This window comes from Pseudoliparis swirei, chromosome 21 (genome assembly GCF_029220125.1).
Source record: "Pseudoliparis swirei isolate HS2019 ecotype Mariana Trench chromosome 21, NWPU_hadal_v1, whole genome shotgun sequence".
NCBI lineage: Eukaryota > Metazoa > Chordata > Actinopteri > Perciformes > Liparidae > Pseudoliparis > Pseudoliparis swirei.
Genome location: NC_079408.1, coordinates 11,712,456 through 11,740,172, shown reverse-complemented (window position 1 = coordinate 11,740,172; position 27,717 = coordinate 11,712,456). Strand labels below are relative to the sequence as shown.

The 27,717-nt window shown below is 44.0% G+C and overlaps 2 protein-coding genes across 3 annotated transcripts; one reads left to right on the top strand and one right to left on the bottom strand.

The window, feature by feature from the left end:
- Positions 1 to 1,311: 1,311 nt before the first annotated feature.
- On the bottom strand, positions 1,312 to 12,109 carry tnk1 (tyrosine kinase, non-receptor, 1). Of its 2 annotated transcripts, none has more exons than XM_056442962.1 (14): positions 11,811 to 12,109; positions 9,554 to 9,728; positions 8,930 to 9,000; positions 8,653 to 8,844; positions 7,412 to 7,564; positions 7,031 to 7,308; positions 6,836 to 6,962; positions 6,547 to 6,693; positions 6,318 to 6,412; positions 4,810 to 5,046; positions 4,337 to 4,401; positions 2,726 to 3,213; positions 2,550 to 2,645; positions 1,312 to 1,817 (listed from the first exon to the last, which is right to left on the bottom strand). In XM_056442962.1, exons 2-14 carry the CDS (start codon positions 9,714 to 9,716, stop codon positions 1,665 to 1,667), a joined length of 2,265 nt encoding a protein of 754 aa, XP_056298937.1. In that variant the 5' UTR covers positions 9,717 to 9,728; positions 11,811 to 12,109; the 3' UTR covers positions 1,312 to 1,664. The 2 variants fall into 2 exon arrangements, with proteins under 2 accessions (XP_056298937.1, XP_056298936.1); XM_056442961.1 differs by having other exon boundaries at positions 9,554 to 9,732; positions 11,811 to 12,108.
- Positions 12,110 to 14,302: 2,193 nt separating this feature from the next.
- On the top strand, positions 14,303 to 26,784 carry trmt44 (tRNA methyltransferase 44 homolog). The gene is made up of 11 exons (XM_056442960.1): positions 14,303 to 15,572; positions 15,655 to 15,772; positions 17,118 to 17,337; positions 17,453 to 17,521; positions 17,849 to 17,956; positions 18,535 to 18,606; positions 20,096 to 20,202; positions 20,563 to 20,746; positions 21,652 to 21,991; positions 25,985 to 26,101; positions 26,192 to 26,784. The coding sequence occupies exons 1-11, from the start codon at positions 15,236 to 15,238 to the stop codon at positions 26,422 to 26,424; spliced, it is 1,905 nt and encodes a 634-aa protein (XP_056298935.1). The 5' UTR covers positions 14,303 to 15,235; the 3' UTR covers positions 26,425 to 26,784.
- The last annotated feature ends 933 nt before the right edge of the window (positions 26,785 to 27,717 follow it).

The following is a 27,717-nucleotide window of genomic DNA, read 5'->3' as shown; positions in this document are numbered from 1 at the left end:
TTTTACCATGACAGTATTTGGGTGTGAGGTGTATCTACTGTCTATGTTACCACACGTGCACGAGCCAATGGCTTGATTAGACATGATTGTTAAATGATCGATATGACGGTGGACATGGATTAGATGTTTAACTGTCAACGATCAGACATTGTGAAATTAATTGATAGAACTGACTTTTGTAAACCGTCAGGAATAATGTAGGCGTCGCTTACAGTTACTCTGCATTGGAGTGCCGGGGACTTTAAACTTCAGCTTCATCTTCATTTCTCCGTCTCTTTCTCCAAAGATTTGACTCCAAATGAATAGCTGACCGGCGAAGTTTACAATAAAGGTTTAATATTTAATATTATATATATAATACACACTACTATCAAGTTGTACAGCAATTATTTGTTCATTGTGTCAGTTTGATGATCCTCTTAAGACACACAGCCAATCAGTTATCTCTGCAGGATCTGTTGCATCAGTTTCCTGTGTCAACTATTTTGTAATTTAGTTCTTTCATTTTTACTGAATTAAAAAAATACTCTCCCTGTCCGAAATAAAACAAATGCTATATGAAGCCGTATTTATGTTTTCTGTGTTCTTCTCCTCCGGGGGCATTTTTGGGAAGGCCCTGGGAAACCTGAAGTCTAAATGTGGAACATCTGGTTTCTGTGCTTCAGAAGGAAATCAACAACACCAGCCAATGTTCAGCTCAACTCACACTCTGCTCTTAGTTGCTGGGTAACTTCCTCAACACAACATGCACTTGTAAAGCTGTCAAGACTTCATCCTTGACCCACTTCAGATGACACAAAGGGAGAGAAAACAACCTCCCAAGTCAAACATTGAATATCAGACAGCTCCTCCCTCTGGACCCACGTGGGACATACTGACCTGGTGTTTCAGGAGTATTGTCTGTACATGTCTGTCCATGACTCAGTGCTGCTGGACCAACGTCTCAAACTTTAATCGTCCACCCATGATCTCAATCCTGTGCTTCTTATTCTAAGAGTCACACATTCAGGGTCTGGTTCTATGTAGGCAGTGAGTAGCTTACAACCACACTGTGTACATGTGTGTGTTTGAATATATATATATATATATGTGTCTATATATACACATATATATATAATATATATTTATATAGTTTTCCCACATGAAAATTACTGCATATCTAGGGTCTGAGGGTTGATGTCTAAAGTCAATGAAATCCGTCTTAAAACAAATTCATTTAAAATGCACTTGAACACACCACAAAGTTCCTTGAGTGCTATACGATACACAGTATATACAATACACAGTAAACATGCTCTTCCACACAGCGCCTTAGCATTTAGACCAGAGAATCACTTTTATTCAATAGTCATTTCTCATACAATATTTACACAGATGCATTAAGATACAAAAACATATTTGCAAGATGCACAAAATGTGCTGAACAACATTAAAAATACAAAAACAGTCATCAGTAGTCTTTTTGTTGAATTCCCGTCAGAAGTCTTTTCCTTTTCTACATTCATACAACTTCACTTCTCCACTTATATATTTATTGGAGCTCCCATCTGTTCCCAAAGTTGTGTCGGGCAGCCTCCGGTGCCACAATAGTTACTGAACAAGTCGAGCACTTATGAATGAATACATGTACAAAAAATAAAAAATAAATCAGCTATAAAATCCCTTCAGACTCGTCTCTCGGTCCCGACGGCGGGCCTCTCCTCCCGCGACCATCGGATCAGGTAGCTGCTGGCCAGCTGCAGGTTCCACTGGTACTTGGAGAGGATCTTCAGGCAGTCTTCTCTGGAGCAGAGGCTCAGCAAGTACAGCTGCTCCAACTGGAACGGCATCAAGCAAGAGGAACGGGGATCAGACGTGGTTCAAAACATCTTTAGACACGCATGTCCACGAACCCCTCCAGGATTGTTTTCTTCCAGAGGGTTGACATGTGCAGGTAAGTTGCACCTCTGTGCAGGTGTTTCCATCAGCATTCAAATGCAACGCGCCTGCTGTGACACCACGGCCGAGGGTATGTCCTGGAGTGCAACATGCTTCAGTTTTCTTAACTACAAGTCGTTTCAGAAATCACACACAAAATATCAAAAATATTATGTTTTTTTATTATTTGCTTTTAATGGTGTGTATTAATTACTCTTAATGATTTGTAATACTTACTTTTGAATGGTATGTTCATCTTAAATTTGAAATGATGTACTGTAACTTTGCATTGTGTGTATTAATCCTACTATTAACAAATATACTGTTTGTTATTGTTTTATGTGGTACAGTCTGACAGGGGACTACAGATGCAAATGAGCTGAAGCTACACTATGGTAGCATCGAATGGTGACGTTTATGTTTTAACTGTACATGGTCCCTTTTAAATAAAGATAATAATAATAATAATATCAAATTACATATTTACAATCGATTAAAGTTGCACTTTAAAAAGGGAGCAGATACATTATTAAGGCTACTTCTTGACACATTGTATATTTGCTCTATTTATCTAAATTAAATACACTTTCCCAAACTACACTTTTGAAAGTCTGTCATCGCGGTGGCCTGACCTTGAGTTGTTGTTGGGCTCGCACCGGGTTCCAGTCGTTGCGTTGGAGCGCAGCGTGGACCTCTTCGATGGTCACTCCGTGAACCGCCTCCATGATCTGAGGGGAGCCGAGCGACAGCTTCAATACGACGGACGAGCTTTGAGAAGAAGAAGCCAACAGATCAGAACTCGGGTTACCTGCGCGGTGAGACTCTCCCTCGTGTTCTGCACGTGGGCCTTTTCTCGCTCCCTCGACCGCTCCCTCTCCCGCTCCCTCTCCCGCTCCCTCTCCCGCTCTCGGGTGTCCGTGCACTCGTCCAGCTGCGGGGTCGAGCGAGCCAATTGGGCCATCTTGGCCAGGTTGGAGCCCCCGAGGCCCTGGTGAGGCGGGTAACGCGCCGGAGGAGACAGGACCAGGGGCGGAGTCCAGGAGGTCCCCTGGACCGGGTGGGCCGTGGGCCTCCGCTGGGCTTTCATCAGGTTCAGGCGTTTCAGGTTGGGCGGCGGCGGCCGGGGAGGCGGCATGATGCTGGCCTCGCTGAACCGCCGCGGGTCAGAGGTCACCACGCTGCGAGCCGGCATCACGGGGACCACGAGCCGGCCCTGCTGGTCCACTCGGAGCGCCCCGACCGTGTGAGCACTCGGCCGCTGTCCATTCACAACGGACTCCAGGCTCTTAGACATACCTGGAGACACAGGAAGGCCTTTTTAATGCAGGATTCAACATTAATCATGAAGAGGCAGCGAGGGACTTTATCACCCTATTCATAAGATGTATTCACAGCACATGTCCTATTAACATGTGGAGAATGGAAGCCCTTTCAGCTTCTGGAGGATTGAACAATCTGATGACAAACATATCTGCTTCTTTATCTTCATCTGTAATGCATGCAACTTTTTTCTTTCTTTTTTATCGGCTAAAACTTGCAATTTGGTGTACCTGCATTGGTGGCATACTGTGAGTAAAACCCACGTTAACACGTAAACACACTGCACATGAACATTCACCCTCCTACAGGTCAGAAGATTTTAACTTTGAGTACAAATATGACAATACCTGCTGAGCCAGCTGTTTCTACGCAGGTGGTGTGGAAGCTGAGTGACTTGCATCAGAAGTAGACGCACACATACAAACCCAATTTATTGACATTAATAATAAATATATGGTGGAGGGATGATCAGGACATGTTTTCTGTAAACCACGGATATATTTAACCCGTGTCACGTAACATTGTTACATTATTAACAGTATTTTTAAAGTGCATGTTGAGCTGCTAGGAGCCTGAAGAAGCCACCAGAGGGCACTCTGCTGAGAATGAATGAATACATAACTTCAGCTGAAGAGGCTTGTTGTTTCATAATTTAAATCGCAAGCAGCTTTTTATAATAAAATGTGTTATAAATGTAATTATAAATACTTTTATTAAGCTATATGCCAAACTTTTCACGGCATTTTAGGGTCTGCACAACACAGATCACGACCCCCGAGGCTGCATTATACATCAGTGATGTAAGATGAAATATGAAAATATGAAAAGGGTGGCAGCCCTTTTTCTACAGACTATAGAGCTTATTACTGGAGCATGTATATTGACATGATTTGTGAGAAGGTGAAGTTATCGGTGGACTTTAGGAGGAGGAGCTAATGAGGATGAGAATAAAATTAATGAATCATTAAGTAACGAGGACGCGACCGTCTATTTTAATGCAGCCGGACGACGATAAAAAGATATGGTAAGTACAATAATTTAACATTACAAAACCCAGATGATATTGAGCCATATCAGAGCATTATTTTGAGTTGCCTACCTGCCATTTGCTGCAGATTGGAGTCCTCCCGCTCCCTGGCGGGGCCCGTCTTCCCACTGCCGTTGCTGCACAGATCAGAACAGGAAACACTAATCAGACAGCTGATGTGAGGAGTTGAGGTGTTCTCAACAATCAGGAGCTTCAATACGGAAATAATAATAATAATAATAATAATCATTTATTTTATATAGCGCTTCTCAAGGCACCCGAAGTCGCTTTACAGAGTACAGAGTCCAGTAGTCACACACACACACACAGTCATCCCTGTGGTGGTAAGCTACATCAGTAGCCACAGCTGCCCTGGGGCAGACTGACGGAAGCGTGGCAGCCAATCAGCGCCTACGGCCCCTCCGACCACCACCAATATTCATTCACAGCCATACGAACTGGGGTGAGGCTGCGGTGCATGTCTTTATAAATACAGCAAACAGACGAGGTACGTCAGAGAGGAATGAATGCGCGGCGTCACTGACTCGTCCAGGTTATCCGGCGCTCCCCAGCGGCGCTCGGGTTTGGTGTCTCCGTGGCCCGTGTGCTGCAGGCTGCCGTTCAGCGGGGTGGAGATGGAAAAAGTGGGGTTGGGCCCGGAGTTGCCCGCCGTGGCGACGGTGGCGGCAGAAGGGTGCGACGACGGCGCAGTGAGGATGGCGGGAAACCAGCCGACTGTCAGCGTCTTCTGGTTCTGGCCTTTCCACTCGCTCAGCTCCAGACTGGAGAGAGAGAGAGAGAGAAAAGTGTTTGAGAAGGAGACGACTGGGAGGTGACCTTTGACCTAAAGCGGGTCAAACAGCGGCACAAGTAGGGATGAGTCTTAAATCAGTGAGTTAGCCCTCATAACTTATATGTACAGGACTGTCTCAGAAAATTAGAATATTGTGATGAAGTTCTTTATTTTCTGTAATGCAATTCAAAAAACAAAAATGTCATGCATTCTGGATTCATTACAAATCAACTGAAATATTGCAAGCCTTTTATTCTTTTAATATTGCTGATTATGGTTTACAGCTTAAGAAAACTCAAATATCCTATCTCTAAATATTAGAATATCATGAAAAAGTATACTAGTAGGGTATTAAACAAATCACTTGAATTGTCTAATTAACTCGAAACACCTGCAAGGGTTTCCTGAGCCTTGACAAACACTCAGCTGTTATAAATCTTTTTTTTACTTGGTCTGAGGAAATATTAAAATTTTATGAGATAGGATTTTAGAGTTTTCTTAAGCTGTAAGCCATAATCAGCAATATTAAAAGAATAAAAGGCTTGCAATATTTCAGTTGATTTGTAATGAATCCAGAATGCATGACATTTTTGTTTTTTTAATTGCATTACAGAAAATAAAGAACTTTATCACAATATTCTAATTTTCTGAGACAGTCCTGTATGTAGATATTTAGTCTCGTTTTAATCATAAACTGTCCAGGAGGCTACAGATTTTTTATTTTAAATATAAATTTCCCAAAAGGTCAAGAATTAACTAAAAGCTTAAAAAACACACAATTTTATGATTCATTATTGAAATGATTGGGATGAATATCATCTTATCATGAATGAGCTTGTCCCACAGTACTTTCTATTTTGCAATAATAATAATAAACCAACAGAATCAACATAATATGTATTCTCACAGTGGTTTATTTTGTAAATGTCACTGATGTCCAATGAGCTTCACACTTAGAGAGGTAGATTTCATTGAGAGGTTCTACTGCATGACTTATTTTAAAGGTCTGTTGAGGCTAATTCACAAGAAAGAAAGAATTTATTCCGAGCTGATTTTAATGGATGTCGTATGTGTGTTTGTCAGAGTGTCGTCGCTCAGAGACCTGGTCAAACAAACAAAGCACATTAAGGCCTCCGTGAGATGAGGGCTGGAATGCGGTTTGGAGATTTAAACCCCCGTTTAATCTTAACAAAGGCTCATTGTGCCGGTCAAAGTATTTCCTTTACTCTTTTAGCCCCACCCTCCTTTTCTCTCACCCACCCATGTTCTATGACGGTCACAAGGTCGTTGGCCACAAGGGCAAGTTTTCTGGGTTCTGCAAAGTCTCTTGTTGCTTTCACTTCCATCGGTCTCGCCTGCAAAGGAAAACAGACGTGGGGGGGGGGGGGGGGGGCAAAATAAAAAATGTAAAAATCATGCAGCATTTAAAAATGAAAGAAGCGAGGGCCTCCTCTGATTTCATCCTCAAGCTTCACATGAAGTCGCAGACCTCCGCCAGAATCGCGGTGAGCTGGACGAAGCTGGGTCTGTCCACGGGGTTGCAGGCCCAGCACCTCCTCATGACGGCGTACAGCTCTTTCGGGCAATCCGGCGGTTTCTCCAGGCGCTCCCCCTCCCTCTCCACGCGCCACAGAATCTGCATGAAAGACGAGGTCACGCGGAGTCACGGAGGACGTCACAAAAGGGAAGGTCGCGTCGGGGCGGGGACACGCATTCCAAAACACGGCGACAAATATGCGGACAGCCAAAAGCAGAGCGCGGGCGGGGCGTGCGCGTACCTGTCTGCCCGACAGGCCGAACCACGGCTCTTCACAGTAGGTGAACATCTCCCACATGGTGACGCCGAACATCCACACGTCTGAGGAATGCGAAAAGGTGCCGACGCGAAGACTCTCTGGAGCACACCTGGAGAAAGACGTCGTTGGTGAGAATGCCAAGTATTATTTCCTCCTCCGGGCCGCGGCGGTCCTCACCACGCAAACGGGATCCTCCTGTGTGCGCTCATCACATAGTGGTCCGTCTCCAGGCTCAGGCCTCTCATCAGGCCAAAGTCCCCGATCTTCACCATCTCCCTGGACGCCAGCAGGACGTTCCTCGCGGCCAGGTCCCTGTGGATGAGCCTCCTGGTCTCCAGGTAGTCCATCCCGGCCGCGATCTGGGACGCAAAGAGCCAGAGGCGCAGCAGCGGGTACTCGTACTGCCGCGAGCGCAGGATGTCGTACAGCGAGCCCGACGGGGCCAGCTCCGTTACCTGGAGGAACAGGGGGGGGGGGGGGGTCAAGCTCCTGAACGCACCTCGGTTTGAGTCCGTCCACATCGCTTCTCCCACGTTTCCAAACATCCAGACGTCTCACCATCTTGAGGGGCTGCGTGAGCACCACGCCGTACAGCCGGATGATGTTGGGGTGGTCCAGCGACTGCATGGTGGTCACCTCTTGGAGGAAGTCCGTCAGCGTGTCCGTCTGCCTGGCCATGCTGCTCCTCAGGGACTTCACTGCCACTGGCAACTGAGAGAACGGCTCCATCACAACCCCGTCTCCAAGCACAGAGACTCCCAAACCCCACCCTAGTCGTGACTTTAACCCTCGTGTTGCCTTAGGGTCAATTTGACCCGATTCGATATTTAACCCTCCTGCCGCCTTAGGGTTAATTTGACCCCATTCAATGTTTAATGTCGGTGTTCTTTCGGGAGTCAACAAACAAACATAAAGTACCTCACACTTAAACTTGGAAAACAATATTAATTCTAATAATTTTCTGGAGGTTTTAATTGCTGGCGTCAAATTGACCCCAAGGGTAAAATATGTTAGTAAATATAAAGGTAACAGGAGGGTTAAACATTGAATCGGGTCAAATTGACCCTAAGGCGGCAGGAGGGTTAAATATTGAATCGGGTCAATTTATTATTATTTTTTATTTATATATACTTTATTAATCCCCAAGGGGAAATTAGTTCTCTGCATTTAACCCATCCTTAGTTATTAAGGAGCAGTGGGCTGCAGTGATGCGCCCGGGAAGCAACTGGGGGTTCAGTGCCTTGCTCAAGGACACTTCGACTTGCAACTAATGGGGAGAGCGGGGATCGAACCGACAACCTTGGGGTTGCAGGATGACCCTCTCACCCCACTGAGCTACAGCCGCCCCAATTGACCCTAAGGCAACAGGAGGGTTAAACCTTTAGAAGAATTGATTCCAGCTACTGGCGTTGTGCATTTAGTTTTTACTTCCTAAACACTTTGCTGCAAGATGTGCATATTTTTAATCTAATTTCTGTTTTTTTAATGCGTATCTCTCAAGAGTTAAACCCTAAATGTATTCTACTAAAATATGACTATATTCTGCTGTTTTTTTCCTCAACTCCTGAGGGAAATCTCGGGCTTCTCATCTGCTAAATGCTTCACTGTGTTCACCAGCTGCTCGCTAACTGTGCCGGTAGCGTACAGTTGGTTTGTAGGAGCTTTAAAAAAAAAAAAGTAGAAGTATCTGCTTGCTGCAGCTATTTCTTGGGGTGCGGTACTCTTTGACTATCTGTACAGAATATAAATGCAAAACAAGCGTAAAAACAATAAATAAATTCCACAAATGTGTCCCTCACCACTTTGCCGGTAGGCGTGTGCCACTCTCCCCTCTTCACCACCCCAAAGGACCCGGAGCCCAGCTTCTCCCCCAGGACCAGCTCGCTGTCCTGGATCAGGCACGGAAGAGCCCGGCTACCCCCCTCCTGACCCTGAGCCGGGCCTCCCCCGCTCCACGGCTCCCCCCCGTCCCGATCTCGACCGCCGGCTGCCTGTGTGCATCAATAAATTAATCATCACATTCAGCTGTCACACAATCCATATGAACTTTCCAGCCATGAGCTACACGCGTCAGACCTTGGGCGTCCATGGCCGCGCTCGGGCATTGGTCTTGTGGCGTTTCAGAGCATCCCATAATCTTCTTTGGGCTGGAAGGGGGAAAAAAGAAGAAGAATGTATTCATATCCATCACGAGAAATCAGATTTATTTCAAAACAACTCTGGAAAATGGTGGAAAAAATTATTTTCACTATTTTCTGGCAGAATTTAGACAAAACAGATAATAAAGTGTGTAAAAAACAATCATCAGATGGTAAAGAAAATAATTATTTGTTCCTATTCTAGTTCATATTAGAACTAAAGAGAGGCAGAGCTGGAAGTAAAAAAGGAGAGTGAAGTTGTTCCTGTTGATCTACCCGATTATCTCATAATCATACAGAACATCTCTATAGATTACCGGATCAGCTTTGTGGTTTTCACTCTCTTTTAAATATCTGGTTGAAGGATGGAGAGATGAATTAATTTTGAAATGAAGCAATAAGCAACACACTAAGATACAGAGAGCAGCATGGGAAAGTCATTTCTCATTTTCACGGCAGCTTTAGATCTAAACTGTAAAAAAAAAAAAAAAACGAACGAAACATCTGATGAGATATTGATTTCTACCCGGTGACGACGATCAAAGGAGGCGTTCAGGCTCACCGGGTTTGCTGATCCCGATCTGCTCCAGGTCGGACTCCTTGACGTAGTTGAAGTGCTCGGTGCGGGTGATGTTGAGGCCATCTCGGAGGCGCAGGTAGAACTTCTCCAGCTGGACCTCGGCCAGGAGATGATACAGCCACTGAGTGTCTTTGTCCATCAGCATCACCTGGCCGACCTGCCTTGAGGGTCAAAGGTCATACGACAGTTGTGAGACCTTTTTGTGGAACACGACAGCACTGGGAACCTAAAAGACCCAATTAGGAACCAGTGCTCTCTCTGGGTCTCCCTCATCTCACCAAACAACCTATTTGATGGTCACTTTGCTCCCATTTGGGCCTTGGTTACCATGGAGACCTAACAAAAAGCCCTTGGTGTGCATTGTTCTGCTTGTAGCTCTGTGCCAACCTTTCTAAATAGTGCGCTGGTGTGAATCTCACACCGGCAACTTATGTGTTCACCCTCTTCTCATCACATCCACGATACTGCATCTTTTCTTATCACCAAGAGAACACGACAGTCGTGTCCTACGTATGCAGACCTCCACCCGAAAGTGACAATCACAGAAGGGAGATGAACCGCTGAGGGGGAAACAAAAGGAAACAAGAAGCAGACACAAAGGTCCCTCAGACGTGAGCAGGTGGATTCAGTGTCAGTGAACTACAGTGAATAACTGTTCTCTGCACTGTGATTCATGCTGAAGCTCAGAGGACTCACACGCGTGCAGGGAATGTGACAAACAAAGAGCTGGAAACATGAGCTGGTATCTGGTTTAGGGGCACCAGTCGGACTGGATCCTGTTCAACACATACTTATGTAATAGTCGTGCTGCGTGATGTCAGCAGTCCTCACGCCGGGCCGCCTGCAGCTTCACGTTCTCCTCTTAACTATCTTTTAATTTGCTTTAAAAAAAAAAAACCATGTAGACAGTAGGAGTAACAGGTGCAACGAGCACGAGGATGACGTTTGCTTCACGCCCTCGTTTAATTAGAAATAAGAAGAAGGTGAAACCCAGCGAGTTCTTTGCTCTTATTGTTACGTGAGGGTTGTGCAGTCATAGATCTTCTGCTTATCAGGCCTGCAGCGGTGAGTCAGGGGAGACCTCCCACATTCCCCGCTCAGCTACCTTGCGATAACCGAACATCTACGTAAAACAACCAGCAGAGCCACATTGTCAGCCATCGCTCGCACTCGCACCCAACTGATGCTTCAAGAGCCAGACAAGTGCAAGAGGGCACGAGTCTGAGCATGCTTTAATTTACAGGGACAACACCCGATTATGTTAAAACCGGCTTGAATGAGGCGAATTGTCTGCAGGTCACATACAAAATAAATAAAAAGCAGACTGGTGAACAGAGAGACCCATGTGATCATTCTCTGTGTACAGAGTGATCAATCATTAACCTGTCCAGCTACTGGAAGCGCTCTCAGCCCACAGGCATGCGCTACTGCGCAGCCAGAGTTAATAACTTTATATGGATGGTCAGTCACAAGTTGAACTGGCCTGACTTCTTACAGGAGTCTGTGACTTCAAATGACCAACAGCATCAACTGCACCTTCCCCCTTATCCATGAGAGAGAGAGAGAGAGAGAGAGAGAGAGAGAGAGAGAGCGAGCGAGCGAGAGAGAGAGAGAGAGAGGCTCTAGATCACACTGTTATTCTGATTAACTATCTAAGAAGTGAAGACCGGGCCTTTAAATACTTGACAGCGAGATACTGTGTGTGTTTTTCCAACTGCAGACTTAGTTATTATATGTTCTGTTATTGAATTATTATCAGTGATGGATTACTGTGTAAACAGGATGTCCATGTTTTGGCTGGTGGATGTGAATTAATCCATGATAATGCAACATATTGTATTAAGCTGTCAGTGTGTAAAACAGGACACTATTTACCTCTGGTGTGTAGTAGAGTAGAATCAAGTAGTATACAGTTTAACCTCAAATAAAGTACCATATCATGTTAATTAAGTGCAGTAGCCTACTACTAAGTGTGTGTAGACCTAATTATGTTATTCCTACTACTTGTAAATACACATAAGCTGGGAAAAACTTCCAATAATAACCAGACACATCTTTAAAAGAACCGTTTCTATAATAAGGCCTTTATGTCGATGCATTTAGGAACACATTCGCAAATTCAATCACGAAGATCTTTTTAGAAACCCGATATGTTGATAGACTCTCTGACTTGTTTCCATGACCCTCATCTCCTCGCACTGCGCGTCCATAAACCCCCGATGTAGCACCTTGAACTCACCGTTAATCAAAATAACTCGGGTATCCGGTTGACGGCTATATGTCGCAATCAAACACGCCCCGAGACCAGCGCTCCATGTCGGCGTCGACTCCTCCGGCTTCGCGGACGGAGGGCTTCCCCGCCAATCACAGCTCTTCTGCCCGCGACTCCTGAACTTCCTCCAGAGAAAGTATTCACCATGGGACGGATTCAGTCGGATAACCGGCCCGATGTCGCCTGTTTGTCTTGTTTGTGTAACGTCGCATGTTCCCAGGAGCCACCCCGAGCGCCTTCTGGTCTACCTGCGCGCGTTCAGCGTCTGGCTCCGCCCTCTTTCCAGTTGCTCTTTCTGGCCACGCCTCTTCCGGACTTGTTCTCACCTGAGCTTCACAAATATGAAAAAAAAGCACCTGCACAGGTCGTAACGTCCGAGACAGGAGTCCTACTCGTGGCCATGTGGTTTAACCTGACGGGGAAGTGACACACACATAGTTTACATATCTTTAAATTACACACAGAATACAATTAAATGTTTTTCAAGTTAATAGTGAATTAATGGCGTACACAACATGTATTGAACAACATGCTATGTTGTTTCTTTTGGATACACACATGTACACATAGTTAACTAAATGCTGTGTTTTTGTGTACAACACACACACACACACACACACACACACACACACACACACACACACACACACACACACACACACACACACACACACACACACACACACACACACACACACACACACACACACACACACACAGTGTGCTAATGTAGCTATTGAATGCAACACCCTGCAATGACTCCTCCCTTCACTCCTTCAGGTGTTATAGCCTGATGTTTTGTCTTTGTTTAACCCTCCTGTTACCTTCGGGTCAATTTGACCCCATTCAATGTTTAATGTCGGTGTTCTTTGGGGTCAATTTGACCCCAGGCTGTTTTTCACTGTGTCAAACATATAAGAAATATCAACTTTTTTATATTTTTAAAGGGCTATTTAGGTAGTCAACAAACAAACATAAAGTACCTCACACTTAAACTTGGGAAACAATATTAATTCTAATAATTTGCTGGAGGTTTTAATTGCTGGGGTCAAATTGACCCCGAGGGTAAAATATGTCAGTAAATATAAAGGTAACAAGAGGGTTAAAACCTTTTTCATTGTTAATTCGACTTCATGATCAGGGCGCAGGCTTTTGTTGACGTTGAGTGATATTGTTTATCCCGCACGTTGACGAATAAGCTCCTCAGGAAAACGCAATACAGTTCAGTACAGCCACAACGTGCAGCTTCTAAAATGACCATAAAGTTGATTTCACTTCATGTTAAACAATGTTTAACATGAAGTGAACATTGACCTCCAGGAGGATTCATTGCAGGGCCGCTGCAATAGTTTTAACTTAAAGTACATGCCGAATTAAATGGGAATCTGTGTAAAAACAAGTCATTATGCGATGACTTACAAGCTTAGATTGTTCCCATTAATTGATCAGAAGTCATCAACTTTTTATTTTAACCACTATAACACACTATGAGTTATAACAATGTCCAAATCGTCATACTGAGGTTAAATGATGTCTAAAAATACGATAAATATGATTAAGTAGCTCTATTATCCAGGGTTCATTTTGTGGTTACTCAACAGAAACTTGCCATGAGTCAACTTAAGAAACTCAAGTGTTTTTCTCTCCTCCACCTGTTGTTGCAAAGCCAGTTCTACAGGATTCTTTGGGCTCTCACGTGGCTGTTGATTTGAATATAACCGAGAGGCAGCAGTGTGGAGGACCTGCCTGCACTTTGCCCTTCATGGTACAGTATCTCTCCTCGTGGCTCCTCCCTGCCGTCCTGAATTACTCACAACACACAAAAGATTTCTTCCATTCAAAGGATCCTGCAAACAGGAGCTTTACACCCCTCTCATTCACCTCCTAAACTAGATTAAGTCCCAGAGTACAGTTTACTTAATGACTGAGAATGAGCAGGAATAAATGTGGGGTTTCAACCCGTAGTTTATATAAGTTTCTTCTAAAAGCATTCAACCAGGAGCTTAACAAAGAATGCAACTATCAACAAACACATATAATTATGAGACCATGAATGAGTAAATCATCCTTAACTTACCAAAACAGGTATTTAGACAAAAAGCCGTCATTTCCAGGATTTGTTGAGTCTATAAGTCGTGTGAGTGCCGGATGTTGATGCTTCTTCTGCCGTCTTAAAGTTCCTCAGTGTCGGTTTACAGTGTGGGAAGCGGAGAGAAATGCTGCAGGTGAGGGGACGTGGTCCACGAAGCACCGCAGGGGAAGTTCAGTATTAGTTGAATTGAGTGAAATACGATTGTGTTCACAGTTTTCTTGCTCATAGGTTAATATGATATAGATACAGTATGAAACAACGGCGTCAAAGAAATAAGAAACATAATGCACGACAGAGGAGCAGTGAACAATTATTAGGGACGTTTTTTGCAATATTTATTCAGTTATCCCGGAATAGAGATAGCGTGACAAGATCTAGTGGGTTTAATATGAACATGAAAGTTTGAACCTACAAAACTTTATTCAAAATTTTGGTGGAGATCCCAAAGTTTCAAAAGATACACCAAAAAATGCCAGAACGCATTTTTAAGAAATCTGTATGACATTTCAGAATATTATGGGATTATGCCGCTATTAAAAACAAACAAACATAAAATGATTATGCTCTGCGTGAACATTATTTAAGCGGATGGAGATGCTGCAATTGTCAACAATGTTAGCTCATGGGCAGGCAAAAGTAAGAAAATAGGAAATTACTGATATTCTGAAGGGAAGTAGAAGGGTACGACACATGTAAGTAGCACAAATATAATCAAATAACAAATTAAGGTTGAAAGCTATACACAGCCTGTAGAGTAATGCAATAAACATATTGCATGTGCAAAACCAACCGTACACTTTCCACATCAAAGTTATAGTAGATATACATTGAGTGCTTTTATGCATTTTCATTTGTGTATACTATTTATTTATAAGGGGTATTAATAATGCATAATGTACAAATAATCTGAAATAATGTAAAGGGGATGTTCTTCAACCTGAATTTACATGAATCAATGTAATGATAATAATGTAAGGATGTATGTGGCTGATGATTAAATGCAGACAAAGAGAGAAACAGCGCCCTCTGCTGTCTAAATCCAACATTGCTTGGCGACATAGCCTGTAGGTACGTCATCATAAGGCGACAACATCGCTCTTCTTTTTATGTTCAGAGGCTAATGTTGACCATAAAGCTCCACATGTGTTTATCAAATGCGAGAATATGAGTCGTTGAATTACAATAATTAATCCTAGAGGCAATTCTTATCTTAAGAGTACTAGTTTTCTATAATATATAGAGTAAAAACAACCGGAAGTCGTTTGTAAACACATGACGCAGTCGCGTCTGATACTCAACTATGCCAAAACTCTTTGACATAAAGTTTCCAGGAGAATGTAAGACTCTCCCCGACGGCTTTTGGTCGGCAGTGGACGTGTGGATAAAGAAACCTCACGTTGTAAACAAGCGTCTCTGCGGGGTGAAGGTGACGGAGAGCAAAGACGAGGGCGCAGAGGCTCTGCGGTTCCTGCTGGATGAAGCTGCTCTCGCGGACGAGGTGCTGCTCTTCACCGCCGGCGGAGTGTCCCCGGCACTGACGCACGAAGAGGCAAAACCCTGGTCCTCTATTGTCAAAACGGTTATTCCCAAAGTGAACAGTTATGGGACAAACCTGCACAAAGAGGTGATACTCAAAGGTAAGACTGCAGTGGAATGAACGGCTCTACCACAGTCTGCTCTCTTATGTCAACTTTTTGTAAATGTCTTTGTCTGTTTCAGACTTTGACAGACAACTAGTGACCTTTCTTCCATTTGAAGAGGATTCACAAGGACAGGTGTCTCTGAAGAGGGGCAACATTCATCAGTTCCAGCTCCGCCATCAGGACTGTGAGGAATGGTGAGAAGCTGAATGAGCACAAGCTATTCGATTATCCAACTACGGTGGCCGGGAGGTCAACAACTCATCACAGTCTCACAAATACTGATAAAACTAGAACGGGCTCTCGGTAGATCGCATACCTTCGCATATCACAAAGTGGGCATTGAATTATGAACATGTTGGCATTAGTTGCATGCCAATTGGATAACAATTTACCGCGCTATGGTAAAAAGAAGATTTTTACCTTTTCATGACCTTGACCTTTGACCCGATCGATCCCAAAATCTAATCAAATGGTCCCCGGATAATAACCAATCATCCCACTAAATTTCATGCGATTCGGTTTAATACTTTTTTAGTTATGCGAATAACATGCATAAAAAATAAAGAAAAAAATAAATAATAATACACGGCGATCAAAACATAACCTTCCGCATTTTCAATGCGAAGGTAATTACATGTCTACATTTTTAAGCTTTGGGATCCTTTCCGAAATATTTACACAGTCAATGTTTACACAGGATCATTATTTTCATTTGTCTGGTTCATTGAGGACATTATTAACAGTATTTTATTATCCATCGTAGTTTCACAGTCAAGATGCAGAATCACATTCAGTCTCTGATATGAACTATTGAATAGGAACAAAAAAAACATATAAATTCAAGCAGCCTTCATTATTTCACTTAAACACGCCTATTAGTAAAATAAACAATAAAAGAAGTTAGTTGCTGCGTGTTCAATAACCATTCTTCCCACTCTCTGACACTATGGAGAGCTAGTTTGAGTAAACACATCGATTTTAGACCGATGCAACATTTAATGTTGAATCTTAACGACTGGAACTCCTAACATGTGATTTGGACACAGGGACTCCTAAAATAGGCCCTGCAGGTTAAGTATAAATAGAATAGAATATACACTATTATTTTATTATAGGAAATTTAATCTCTGCATTTAATCCTTAGTTATTATTGCTGCTGTGATCGCCTGGCTGTGACTAAAGGGGAAGTTCAGGTTCAGTTGACTGCTCGACTTGCAACTTGCAACATGGGGAGGGAGGGATCGACACAACCCCCCTCTTGGTGACGGCCCTCTTACCCCACTGAGCTAAAGCCGCCCCCCTGGCTCACATCTCGTAAGTGCTTTAGTCGAGCAGGTTTATAAACAAGTTTTAATTTTAATTTTCACAAATATGTTGTCACACAGTACTCCCGGGGCTTCCCGCGCTCCTCAACCTCGCAGGGAAATCAGCTTCCACAACTCACATTATCCTTCGGGATTTTAAAGTTAGAATTTGTAAATAGTTTTAACGAATAAATAAATAAAAAGTAAATCTAGATGACTCTGCCTTTGTCCTCAGGACCCTGGAGCTGCATGTTTTGGCCTCAGACGCCTGGTTCTCGGACGGCGTGGCCTACCCAAAGCTGCCCTGGATGTCCACTGACCTGATGCCGAAACTGGTGCGCTGGGCCACCGAGTGCAAGAGCAGTGAGTTCAAGAGCACCTTGTCCCTGCTGCCGGTGGAGAAGTACAGCGTCATGTACCAGCAGCTGAAGGAGAAGTACAAGGCCCTGGTCAAGGTAAAGTCTGCTCAGTGTGAGGCTGTTGTTCTCACACTGTAAACTGTTCTAATGCTGTTAATGTTTAATGATCTGTATTGCTGAGTACTGATGTTTGTATTCCCACGCTCTCTAGATCTGGCCTGAGGTTACAGATCCTGAGAAATTTGTCTATGAGGATGTCGCCATAGCTACATATCTCCTCGTGAGTTTCTTTTGATATCAACATAAGGGAATCATCAATGCTACACGACTCGAGTCCTAAAGGTTGACATGTGAATTGAGTCTCGATTACTTTAAATATCTACAAACATGTCAACGATGCACATGTGTGTGTTGGTGAAGCTCATTTCTATCTGTCACATGTTGTCTGGTCACACAACCAAAGATGGGTCAATTAATTGAAGTGTAAAAATTGTCTCGGACCCAGTAGATTGATTCCCATGTCATGCCAGAGGCAGGTGAGACGGTGTTAGACTGTCACACTGCCGCCGATCGAAGGCTCTCGTCAACATGAGTCTCTGTCCTGCAGGTGCTTTGGGCTGAGGAGCGAGCGGAGAAAGGTCTGACCGCCAGACAGTCCTTTGTGGACCTGGGCTGTGGAAACGGCCTCCTGGTCCACATACTGGCCAATGAAGGGGTGAGCACGGCACGCTGGACACATGTGGGCTGTGTGTGATGTACGACGCGTTGCTTCCTGGTTAGAAGCTCAATGAGAATCAACAAAAGCCACAGAATAACATTTCTGTTCTATATCTGTACTAAACTAAATGCAACACTTCTGACCCCTGTAGCAACTAGTTATTCCATTTGAGAAGCTGGAACCAGCTCACATTTGTCTTTTTTGCTATAAAAAAATTATATTCATTAATTAATTCAAATAGTTGCAGATTCATTTTCTTTCAATCAACGGATCAATTAATCTAATTATTTTTAGATGTTCTTGTTTGGACCTATGTGGCGTCTGACTGGCTGACACCGCTTCTCTAATTAGTCATTATTGACGATTTAATTTGATTAGGAAGGACAAACTGATTTAAACCACTATAAAATACTTGTAAAAACACGGATTCCTTAAAGAACAGATATTTAAATTAGCCCAATCGGCAAACGGTCAGCGACGTGATGCTGGTGAGGCGAACTGGGACGGGTGTAATTTAAATTAAAATTTAAATGAAAGCGATTCGCCGCTGACCTGCAGGCCGTCTTGTGTTGCAGCATCCTGGAAAGGGGATCGATGTTCGGAAGAGGAAGATCTGGGACATGTACGGCCCCCAGACTCTGCTCGAGGTGAGCGAGCTGAGCCCCAAGAAGGCGGACAGATTGCTTTTAATGAGTGTGATTATCTTTTCACATGAAACTGAGAATCCATGCCGCACGCTGAAGGTGTCTTTTCAGCTGGCGTCTCCCCCTCACTGCTGCCGCTTTGTGCTCTGGTTGGCGGGGGGACGACGTTTGACAACTTTAAATAATCTTTTGTCTCGGAGAACAAAGCGTGAATCAGGTGGCTGTCAAACTCATCTGGAGTCAAGGTCAACGATTTAAATGTTATTTATATATCGCTCTATCGTCACCAAACGGATGATGAGATATTGCTTTGTCATCTGCTGTCTCAGAGGAGATTGAAACTGGATATTTTTGACGGGTCAAAGACTGAGAGCTTGAATTAGAGTCGCACATAGAACAATTTAAATAAATATAAAAAAATATGCATTTATTTTCCATAATTGTTCCCCTTTTACCGACACTAGGAATATATTTTAAACGTTTGTTTATTTTCTACCCATCGGCCAGTGAAACATCTTTTTTTTAAAGTATGTTGGCCCTGAATATATTTCTCAATTAGTTGATCGACAGAATACAGCAGCAACAATTTAGTAAATGTATTAATCTTTATATTTATGGAGGAATGTGAGGATCCCCTGCATCTGGTGTCTTATGAGACAGCAAACATGTTCTGGACCAAACAAGCATGCTGCGTTCATATTATTCACTTTCTTTTGGCACCGATTGACCTAACAATGAATTGATTAATAGACGGAGCATTCAGCAGATCAATTGATAAGTAAAATAATCGTCAGTTGCTGCCCTTGTACGAACCTTTTAGTATTTCCTGAAATCTAATACAGAGAGTATTTCTTTGTGATTTATTGAAACCGTGTCACGCTGACATGACCCGACATGTGACACTCTTGATAGAACGACTCCCACAAGCGACAAAAAGAAAACACTCCTGCACAAGGGACTGAATCCAGACTAACACTCACTGGCAGTGAAACCACTGCTCCCTGCTGTCGGCCTCCTGGACTTCATTTGACAACAAGCTGCTGACTGCTTCCATTTCAGGGCATCTATTATTGACACGATTTTTTTGGGGGAGTGGATGTGGCAGACCAATCTTTCTCAGCCCCCCCCCCCCCTCCCCCCCAAGGGTGCCGTGCTCTGCTCTTAAATCTTCATTTGGAGGCTCTCTCCGAACCTCACAGGCCTGCTGACGTACTTCATCTGAGATGCACCTGCCTGACGTGACGAGCCCAATACGAAATGGTTAACGTCAAATTCTTCGATGGATTTGATGGGATTGTGTTATTTCTGATGATTTAGAAGTCATCGTTATGTCAAGAAAGCTCAAGGATGAGATTTTTAAACAGTTAAAGGAGGAAAAAATGTCATTTTTTTTGGACAATTTCCATAAAGCAATTGAGAATCAAGTCCCGGCTGCATGCGTCTTCTGAGCTCTAAGGAGCTCTTGTGCTTTTTTTGGTCTCTGCTATTTCAGGAAAAGGCAATTACTCCTGGCGAGAGCTTCTTATTCCCGGGTACGGACTGGCTGATTGGGAACCACTCGGACGAGCTCACACCATGGATCCCCGTTCTAGCTGCCAGGCGAGTCCTCAGCAGACACCATCTCACACAGCAGCTCAAGTGCCAGCTGATCTCTCTAATTTGGATTAACATGGGCACAGGAAGGATGTGTGAATGTGTGTGTGTGTGTGTGTGTTCCTGCATGTCAGTTCACAAGTTTGTATTTCTTCCAAGGCGACCACCTGGTGGCGATGTTGAACCTCAGTCTTCTACTTCACTCTCAAACGACTGCACATGACGGTCTCTACTAATGGATTCTTGTTTCCAGATTTTTGTCGAGATTCAGAATCTTAAAAAAAAAGAAAAGGCGAACCCGAGTGATTTACAGTCGTCGTTTCCTTTCCTCCTCACCGGCTCATAATTCTTTCGCTCTTCCTGCAGGTCGTCCTATTCGTGCCGGTACTTCGTCCTCCCTTGCTGTTTCTTCGACTTCTACGCCAAATACCAGAGACGCCAGTGCAAGAAGTCCCAGTATAAAGAATACATCGACTTCATCACGGAGGTCAGCCAAGTCAGTGGCTTCAACGCGGAGGAGGACTGCCTGAGGATCCCATCCACCAAGCGGGTACGCTGACCCAGGAGCCCCCAACGTCCGTCATCTTGTGTGTCTGACACCTTTAAAAAAAACGTGTGTTCTTTGAATCTACGGTCCAAAAACAAGCCACAAAGCACGATTTCACTTCACAGTTGATGCGGCGAATGCTCACGTATCCTGACCTTCAGACTGACCCCTAGTATTTGACATGACCAATCATGTGTACAGTGCTTCGTTCACACGTTGCCACGTGGGTGGTCTGCGTAAACAACGAGATGAATAGACTATTTTGATTGTGAGACGTTTGAAAATCATTTGGACATTGATGACGGAAAACGCGTAATAATTTATACAAAGTTCACGCCCACGGCCTCGGAACTTTTTACAGCACCGGCAAAGTGTAAAAATGCTCCATCGTCAATCAGCGGGTGGTAAATAGTTAAAGTTTCCCGAGGAGCGGATGCAGTCGTACCTCATACCTTTTGATGTGTGTGTGACTCTGACTTCAACGTTACATGTCATTTTTTGCTCTCTTTCCTTTCTAACAAAAGCTCATTAGAATTCTCTTGCAAGAATGATCGTGAAATGCGTTCGCTGTTCTTCAAACAGGCCCAGCTGTGCATCCTTGCCTTCTCTCCACCTGAGCCTCATTTAGCGCAGACAGACGGCAATAAATCCGATCTTTATTGTCCCCAAAGGGATGTTTCTCTCACAGCTGGCAGCCATTAACGGCTTCAATACACACGGACACATAATAGGAACACGCAAGTATTTACTGGGCTTCTAATGCGCAGGGATCAGACGTAATCGGGTTGTTTGTTTTGTCCGTAGCAACACGCATATGAAGGATTTGCAGTCCTCCTTCTCGAGGTTCCCCGTTGGGACCTCGCCACCCACGGGAGTCGCCCTGACAATTCGCCGCCTTTCTTCTGCAGGTGTGTCTGGTGGGGAAGTCGAGAAACTACCAGCAGTGCGACGAGGCCGAGGCCGAGCTGCGAAGAGCCCGTTACATCCGGAGCCACCAGTCCCCCTCCGCGAGAAGGTCAGGCGGCGCGACCGACGGGGACGGTTGCCAAGGGAACAAAGACACCGACGGGACCCCCGACGGCAGCTGGGGGGCGGGCTTCCAGCCCAGAGACCGGGTTGAAGCGGTTCGAAACTGCGCCGCCCTCCCGCGGGACGTCGTCGACGGCGTCGTCCTGCAGGTCGCCAATGTTCTCCTGGGAATGACGGAAGATGGCGGCGGGGAGTCCGCCGGCGACTGGAATCAAGGAGGTAACCCGCCACAAAACACCGGAGATTCACAAGAAATGCGTCACACAAGCTGCTACTTGTGTGATGAAGAGGTTGAAGGTCACCACCAGAGTAGGCCTCGGTTCCCGTGACGCTCACACACCCAGCAAGGGTATTGTGCACTTTGAAGGTTTCTTAATTCATTGCTTTGTAATATATTAGAGATATGAATGTATCCTTCAGAGGAAAAGATTAGTACCTACAGAAGCAGGGTAGTTAAGGGGAAAAGGGTATGTATATATATGTATATATATATATATTTTTTAGCACCCTATAGGGTGTATATACCCTATAGGGTGCTAAAAAAAAAAAAAAGTTCAATAAATGAGGGAGTTCAATAAATAATTTTACTTTCTGAGGAATACACCATATATATATATATACACACCCTATATATATAATATATATATGTGGTGTGTGTATATATATATATATATGGTGTATTCCTCAGAAAGTAACATTATTTATTGAACTCCATCTAAACAAAATATGTTTTTATCTTTTTAAGGATGAATCACTTCTCACATTGCTCGTCAGAACCGTAAAATATATTCCTCTGCAGCCTGAACCTCTCGTCTGATTCCTCCCATCCCCCCCCCCCCCCATCAGTCACCAGGGCCTTCGTGACACACAGCGCCGCTGCTTTGAACTGAACTCCGTATCTCACTCTCCGCCAGCCACTTCCTGCGCCGCACGGCACAGAGTGCCACATACGCACGCACACACATCACACACTTGTACACACCGCCCACGCGTCACGTTTGTCAACGTCCCTACACACACACACACACATTATGAATTGCATAAGGAGATGTGGACTACTATCATTAAAACATGCCAGTGCTGCAGTTTGAGGTATAAAGTATGAAGGCGAGCGTATGAAGGGATCCTGTGACCCTGTCTAGAGATGACTGGATGAATAATGCACCGCCGTCCATGGTTTATGCATGGAGATGCATTTGTTTTGATGTATTCCAGACAGTTATCTGCTGTGTAAGAACGAAGGGTAACACCTATATTGGAAAGATCTAGGAGGCCTTTGAGGTTTAATATATCTTCAGAGATTATGAGGATTATTGATGTTTCTATCGCTTCATGATAGATATTCGAGGTGATGCTCAAGTCAATTTGAGTCAAAGTAGCGTCCTAGCTTTAGTGTAAATCCACATTTTGTTGAACATATTCATCAGTTGCTCCGGAGTGCAATGAGTCTGTAGATATTCCTGATTTACCCAAACACATATTTGATGTCGGACGTCTACATTTCTCCGTAGAGGCAAATTGATCCTTTAAGGCAACACCAGCAGTCTTAGAAACGGCGATGATTGACGGCCTGTGTGCGTCTGTGTGTGTGTGTGTGTGTGTGTGTGTGTGTGTGTGTGTGTGTGTGTGTGTGTCTGTGTGAAATATTTTCTTTTTTCATTTCATAACAATCAAGTCCAAATGGTTTCTTTGGCTCGTTGTCCTGGTATTTCCTGCTGAAAATCAGGAGGCTTTCTTTTCTTCAGTTTTATTTCGGCAACGTGATTAAATACTGTATATCTCTCTGGCCTTTTCAAAGAGCTCACGGCAGCTTTGAGTCGAGTTATTAATTAATGCACGCCGTTCTGCTGACTGGACTCAGGTAGTTATGTAATCATGCTGAGAATGAAAGTCAGTGTGTGGACAACGTGTAACTCACATGACACATGGCACCACTAAACCTCAGATTAGTCCCCCCCCAAAAAAATATTCTATTTCCAAAAGTCAGGAACAATTAAGCAAAAAAATGTATTCAAAAGAATGTTCTTTGTATTGTGTCTTTGTGCTCCCGTAATATATATATATATATATATAAATGTGTATATATACTGTATATATTTATGTGTGTGTGTATGTGTGTATAAATATATATATATATATTATTTGCTTAATTGTTCCTGACTTGTGGAAATAGAACAAATATATATATATATATATAGACTGAACAGTAACAGCCTGCATGAAAGAGGGTGTGGGTGTGAGCTGGTACAGTATGTTATTAACGAAGGGCGCCCACCATCAAACCGTTTGCCAATCTCTGCCAGACTCTTCATCATCATAATCTTCGTCATCATCTTCCTCCACAGCCGCAGTCTTCACTGAACTGAAGTCCCCTCACACATAAGATGACACCTTGTTCATCGTATTATTCGTCAGTTCGAGTCATGTTTTATGGATGTATGGTAAACACGAGCAGTTTGAACATGTGACCTTCAGGCCGCAATTATATTTGGCATTTCCACTACTTTGCCACATTTTAAAGACCAAACCGTTTTGCCACGATCATTTAGAAATAATTGACACATTATTCAATAATGAAAATAGCCGCCTTTCATATAATTACGTTGGGAATTAAAACTAAACGTTGTGTTCCTGTTCTCACAGCGTTATAATTCTACAGTGGGAGTTTTTTTTTGTGGGCTTTTCACACGATTTTACTTGACAAGAAAAGAGAACTTGAAGGAATTCAACAATAAGATAACTTGTTTTTTCCCCGTCGCCTTTCCCAACTTGTTATTAATCGGTACCCCTTTTGTTTGATTCTGACTCGCGAGGAAATATACCAAACCGCTTCTGAGCGTTTTGAGGTTTTGACTCTCGAGCAAAGCTTTTATCACCGCAGTGCTCTTGTAATGATCCTTTCAAATGTTTTTTATTCACCACTCGACAATCTTGGAGCTCATTTTCGGCACTTAACCTGATTCTGAATGGGCTTAAGCAGCAAAAAAAAAATTATCCTCCACAACAAGCAATCAATCTCTGGCCATCTTATCGTTTTGCATATCCTTAAAAAAAATTAAAAAAAGTCCAACTGCACGTCAAGCCGAGCCATTAATAACCGTCTCCGTTGGTCTGAGTCCACGCAGACTCTCCTCTGTCAATACTGCCCTCCTCCCATTAATCCCAATTACCATGCTAGGCAGTAAAGGGCAGCTCTAAGCGCTGTATTGATATTATATTAGGGCCTGGAGCTCCCCGGCGTCTGGGCCGCAGGACGGCAGTCTGCCCAGTTTCACACCCGGCAACACGGGGCCGTCTTTGGCCTCGTGAGTGTCTGTGAATGTGGGAGTGTGATGCATATTTTAGATATTAACTCAACAATTTTTACCAGCTAACTGTACAGTGTATCTAGGTGGACAATATGTTTTAGATCGCTGAAAACCCTCATAGTAAAAAAAAAAAAAATCAAATATCTTAGTTTTAATGTAGTAGCTTGATTTCTTTGGCCAACTGAACTCAGATCAGTGGCACAGAAGCAGATATATTGAAGAAGATATATTGAAGAAGATATATTTCCTCGTGAAATTCTCTCATCTGCAATAATCTCTAAGCCAACAAGGGTAAAGGAGTACAAATATGATGACGATTGCATCGTGATGCCTGCAGATTTAGGTCAAATATTGTTATGAAATGGCACAAAGAAGCAATAAAAATCCTGCGCTGGGGTCCCTCTCCAATATCTCAGAGGGAAAAAGGGAGTGAGACTCATTTCCAAAGGTCAGGAATGATGGAATTCTTCTCTGGGGGTAAAAGGTCAACAACAGAAATAGAGAAAATCACATGAAACGAAGCCCAGAAGCGAGGTGCTGTCCAGTAATCTGCTCCCTACTCGCTAAACTCTCGCTACAGACTTTCCCGTCCCTGATTTCCACTGAAAGGCGGCGACTGAAGTGTTTCCCCCTCTATTCCAGTCCAATGTTTGATATCCAGCGTTGGTCATCTCGTCCCTCCCGGAGCGTTTCCACTGAGACAATGTCGTAGCTCCGCCTCTCACGAAGCAACCGGTGACATCAGCTGACTGAAGTGTTGGATAACATTTATTATTTCTGTGCGTGCCTGAAGCGCCGTGTTAATATATTGATGAACGTAGCAGCGAAAAAGACTTCCCCTCGCTCCACTGTCACTCTCTGTTCTTCGCTCTTTCATCCCTCCCTCCTCCCTCCTCCTCCTCAGGCAGCCTCTCTGTGAGCGAGGTCGCCGGGCTGTTGGTGCAGGAAACCCTGCAGCTCCTGAAGAAGGAGTGCGGAGGCCTTCAGACGCTGCTCAAGAACAACCACCAGGTCTTTCGAGGTAGTTTGAGGAATTCATTTGTAACTTTTGGAGGAAGCGCTTTATTTTCCGAAGATGTCCGCCATCGTCCTGATGTTGCTTCTCTTTCAGTCGAAGGAGGAAGGGTGTTCATACGAGACTGGCGGGACAGGAAGTCCTCCAGGGCGGATACCAAGAGGAAGCCTGTTGCCCCCGGGGCCATGAAAACTCGCCCCTGCTGGTTCTATGACCACCACCGGCAGCGCTGCCCCCTGCAGGCCGAACACTGCGCCTTCGCCCACGGGCCGGATGAGCTGCGACCCTCCACCAGACCTGTGAAGAAGATGAGAACCGACGCCTTTTGATTGGCTCGTTGCTCAGGAACACTTCAGTTGAACTCGTTTAGTGCGTTGTTTTCATTGCGCGTCTACTTTTCTGATCGACGGTATTCATTCTGTCCATTCGACCCTCGTCAGCCACGAGGAGGAAGTACAGGTCCGAGCAGCGTGACGCGTCGGCATGAATACAAAGTTTCTGGGAACTCGAGTCTCGAAGGTTCTCTCTCTCGTCTGTGCGAGGACGCCAACATGTTGATGCTTTCTGTCGCAGCTTTCTCTTTCATCGCTGATTCTTTTTTTATTTTATGAAATTGTACACTTCCTGTATATTAAAGTGTATTTCAAGCTGCAGCCTTTTATGTACTTATTTAAAGATGATCAACTCTTTCGCGTGTCTTCTTTATTCTTGTCGAGCACTCAGGGTGTTTTTTCAACTTTTCCCTCCGCTGCAGCGCAAATTTAAAAGCTTCTGTGTACTCCGCTTGGACAATCGACCCACCTGAGACGGGTACTCTGAGGGTACTCTGAGGGCCACAGGCGGGGCGGCGGATGAATGCCGGACTGCGTTGGAACAAAGTCAATGTGAGCGGTATGAATTATTTGTTGGCAGGACTTTAGGGGAGCTGCATGCCGTCCCCTCTGGACGGATCATCACGGCTGTGGCTCCAACACATTTTGCCGTCACCCTGTGGCTCAAATGTCAGGAAACAGTACGGCCCTCCGCGGTCTGCAGCGTGTCCACGCTGGTTTATTTGTTTGTGTGAGCGACAACAAAGCATAAGGACACACCATTTACATCTTTCTATTTGTTGGTAACATATAAAGATGATGATGGGAGTGATGTCAGCATCCTCTGTGTGTGTGTATGTAGTCTCATATACCGGCCTCTATGTGCAGGTTTCTGAACGTACATGATGAGACGTGTGGCCCCTTTGGAGCCACTCATGCAAATTGACTACTGAAGCTTGAAAGGGTCGGTTCACCCAAATTCTGAAAAACTATTTCTTGACCCTTGCTTCTTAAAGAAGGATCATTTTGCCAGGAAAAGAAAAAAGAAAGCACTTTTTTTTGGTGATTTTCGCTTATGAAATTTTTTGCTTAGAAATACTAAATTTTGACTTATCTGACACTTGATTCACAATGTTGACTATATGTATTGATTTTGTTATTTAATCTAGCATATCATGTTTTTGTCTATAGTCATAGTTTTTACTAATAACGTATTTAGACTTGGTATCAACGAATTTTGACAGAACACTTTATCTTGACTTAATTATCTTATTATTATCATAAGTGGGACTCATTCAGGCGTAATTTGGA

Coding starts and splice junctions, on each gene's coding strand:
- trmt44 (XM_056442960.1), top strand. CDS start 15,236: ATGCCAAAACTCTTTGACATAAAGTTTCCAGGAGAATGTAAGACTCTC. Junction 17,338..17,452: donor AGTACAAGGCCCTGGTCAAG/GTAAAGTCTGCT, acceptor CACGCTCTCTAG/ATCTGGCCTGAGGTTACAGA. Junction 26,102..26,191: donor CAACCACCAGGTCTTTCGAG/GTAGTTTGAGGA, acceptor CTTCTCTTTCAG/TCGAAGGAGGAAGGGTGTTC.
- tnk1 (XM_056442962.1), bottom strand. CDS start 9,716: ATGCTGATGGACAAAGACACTCAGTGGCTGTATCATCTCCTGGCCGAG. Junction 9,001..9,553: donor GATCGGGATCAGCAAACCCG/GTGAGCCTGAAC, acceptor TCCCCCTTCCAG/CCCAAAGAAGATTATGGGAT. Junction 7,565..8,652: donor ACACGCCTACCGGCAAAGTG/GTGAGGGACACA, acceptor CCGTTCTCTCAG/TTGCCAGTGGCAGTGAAGTC.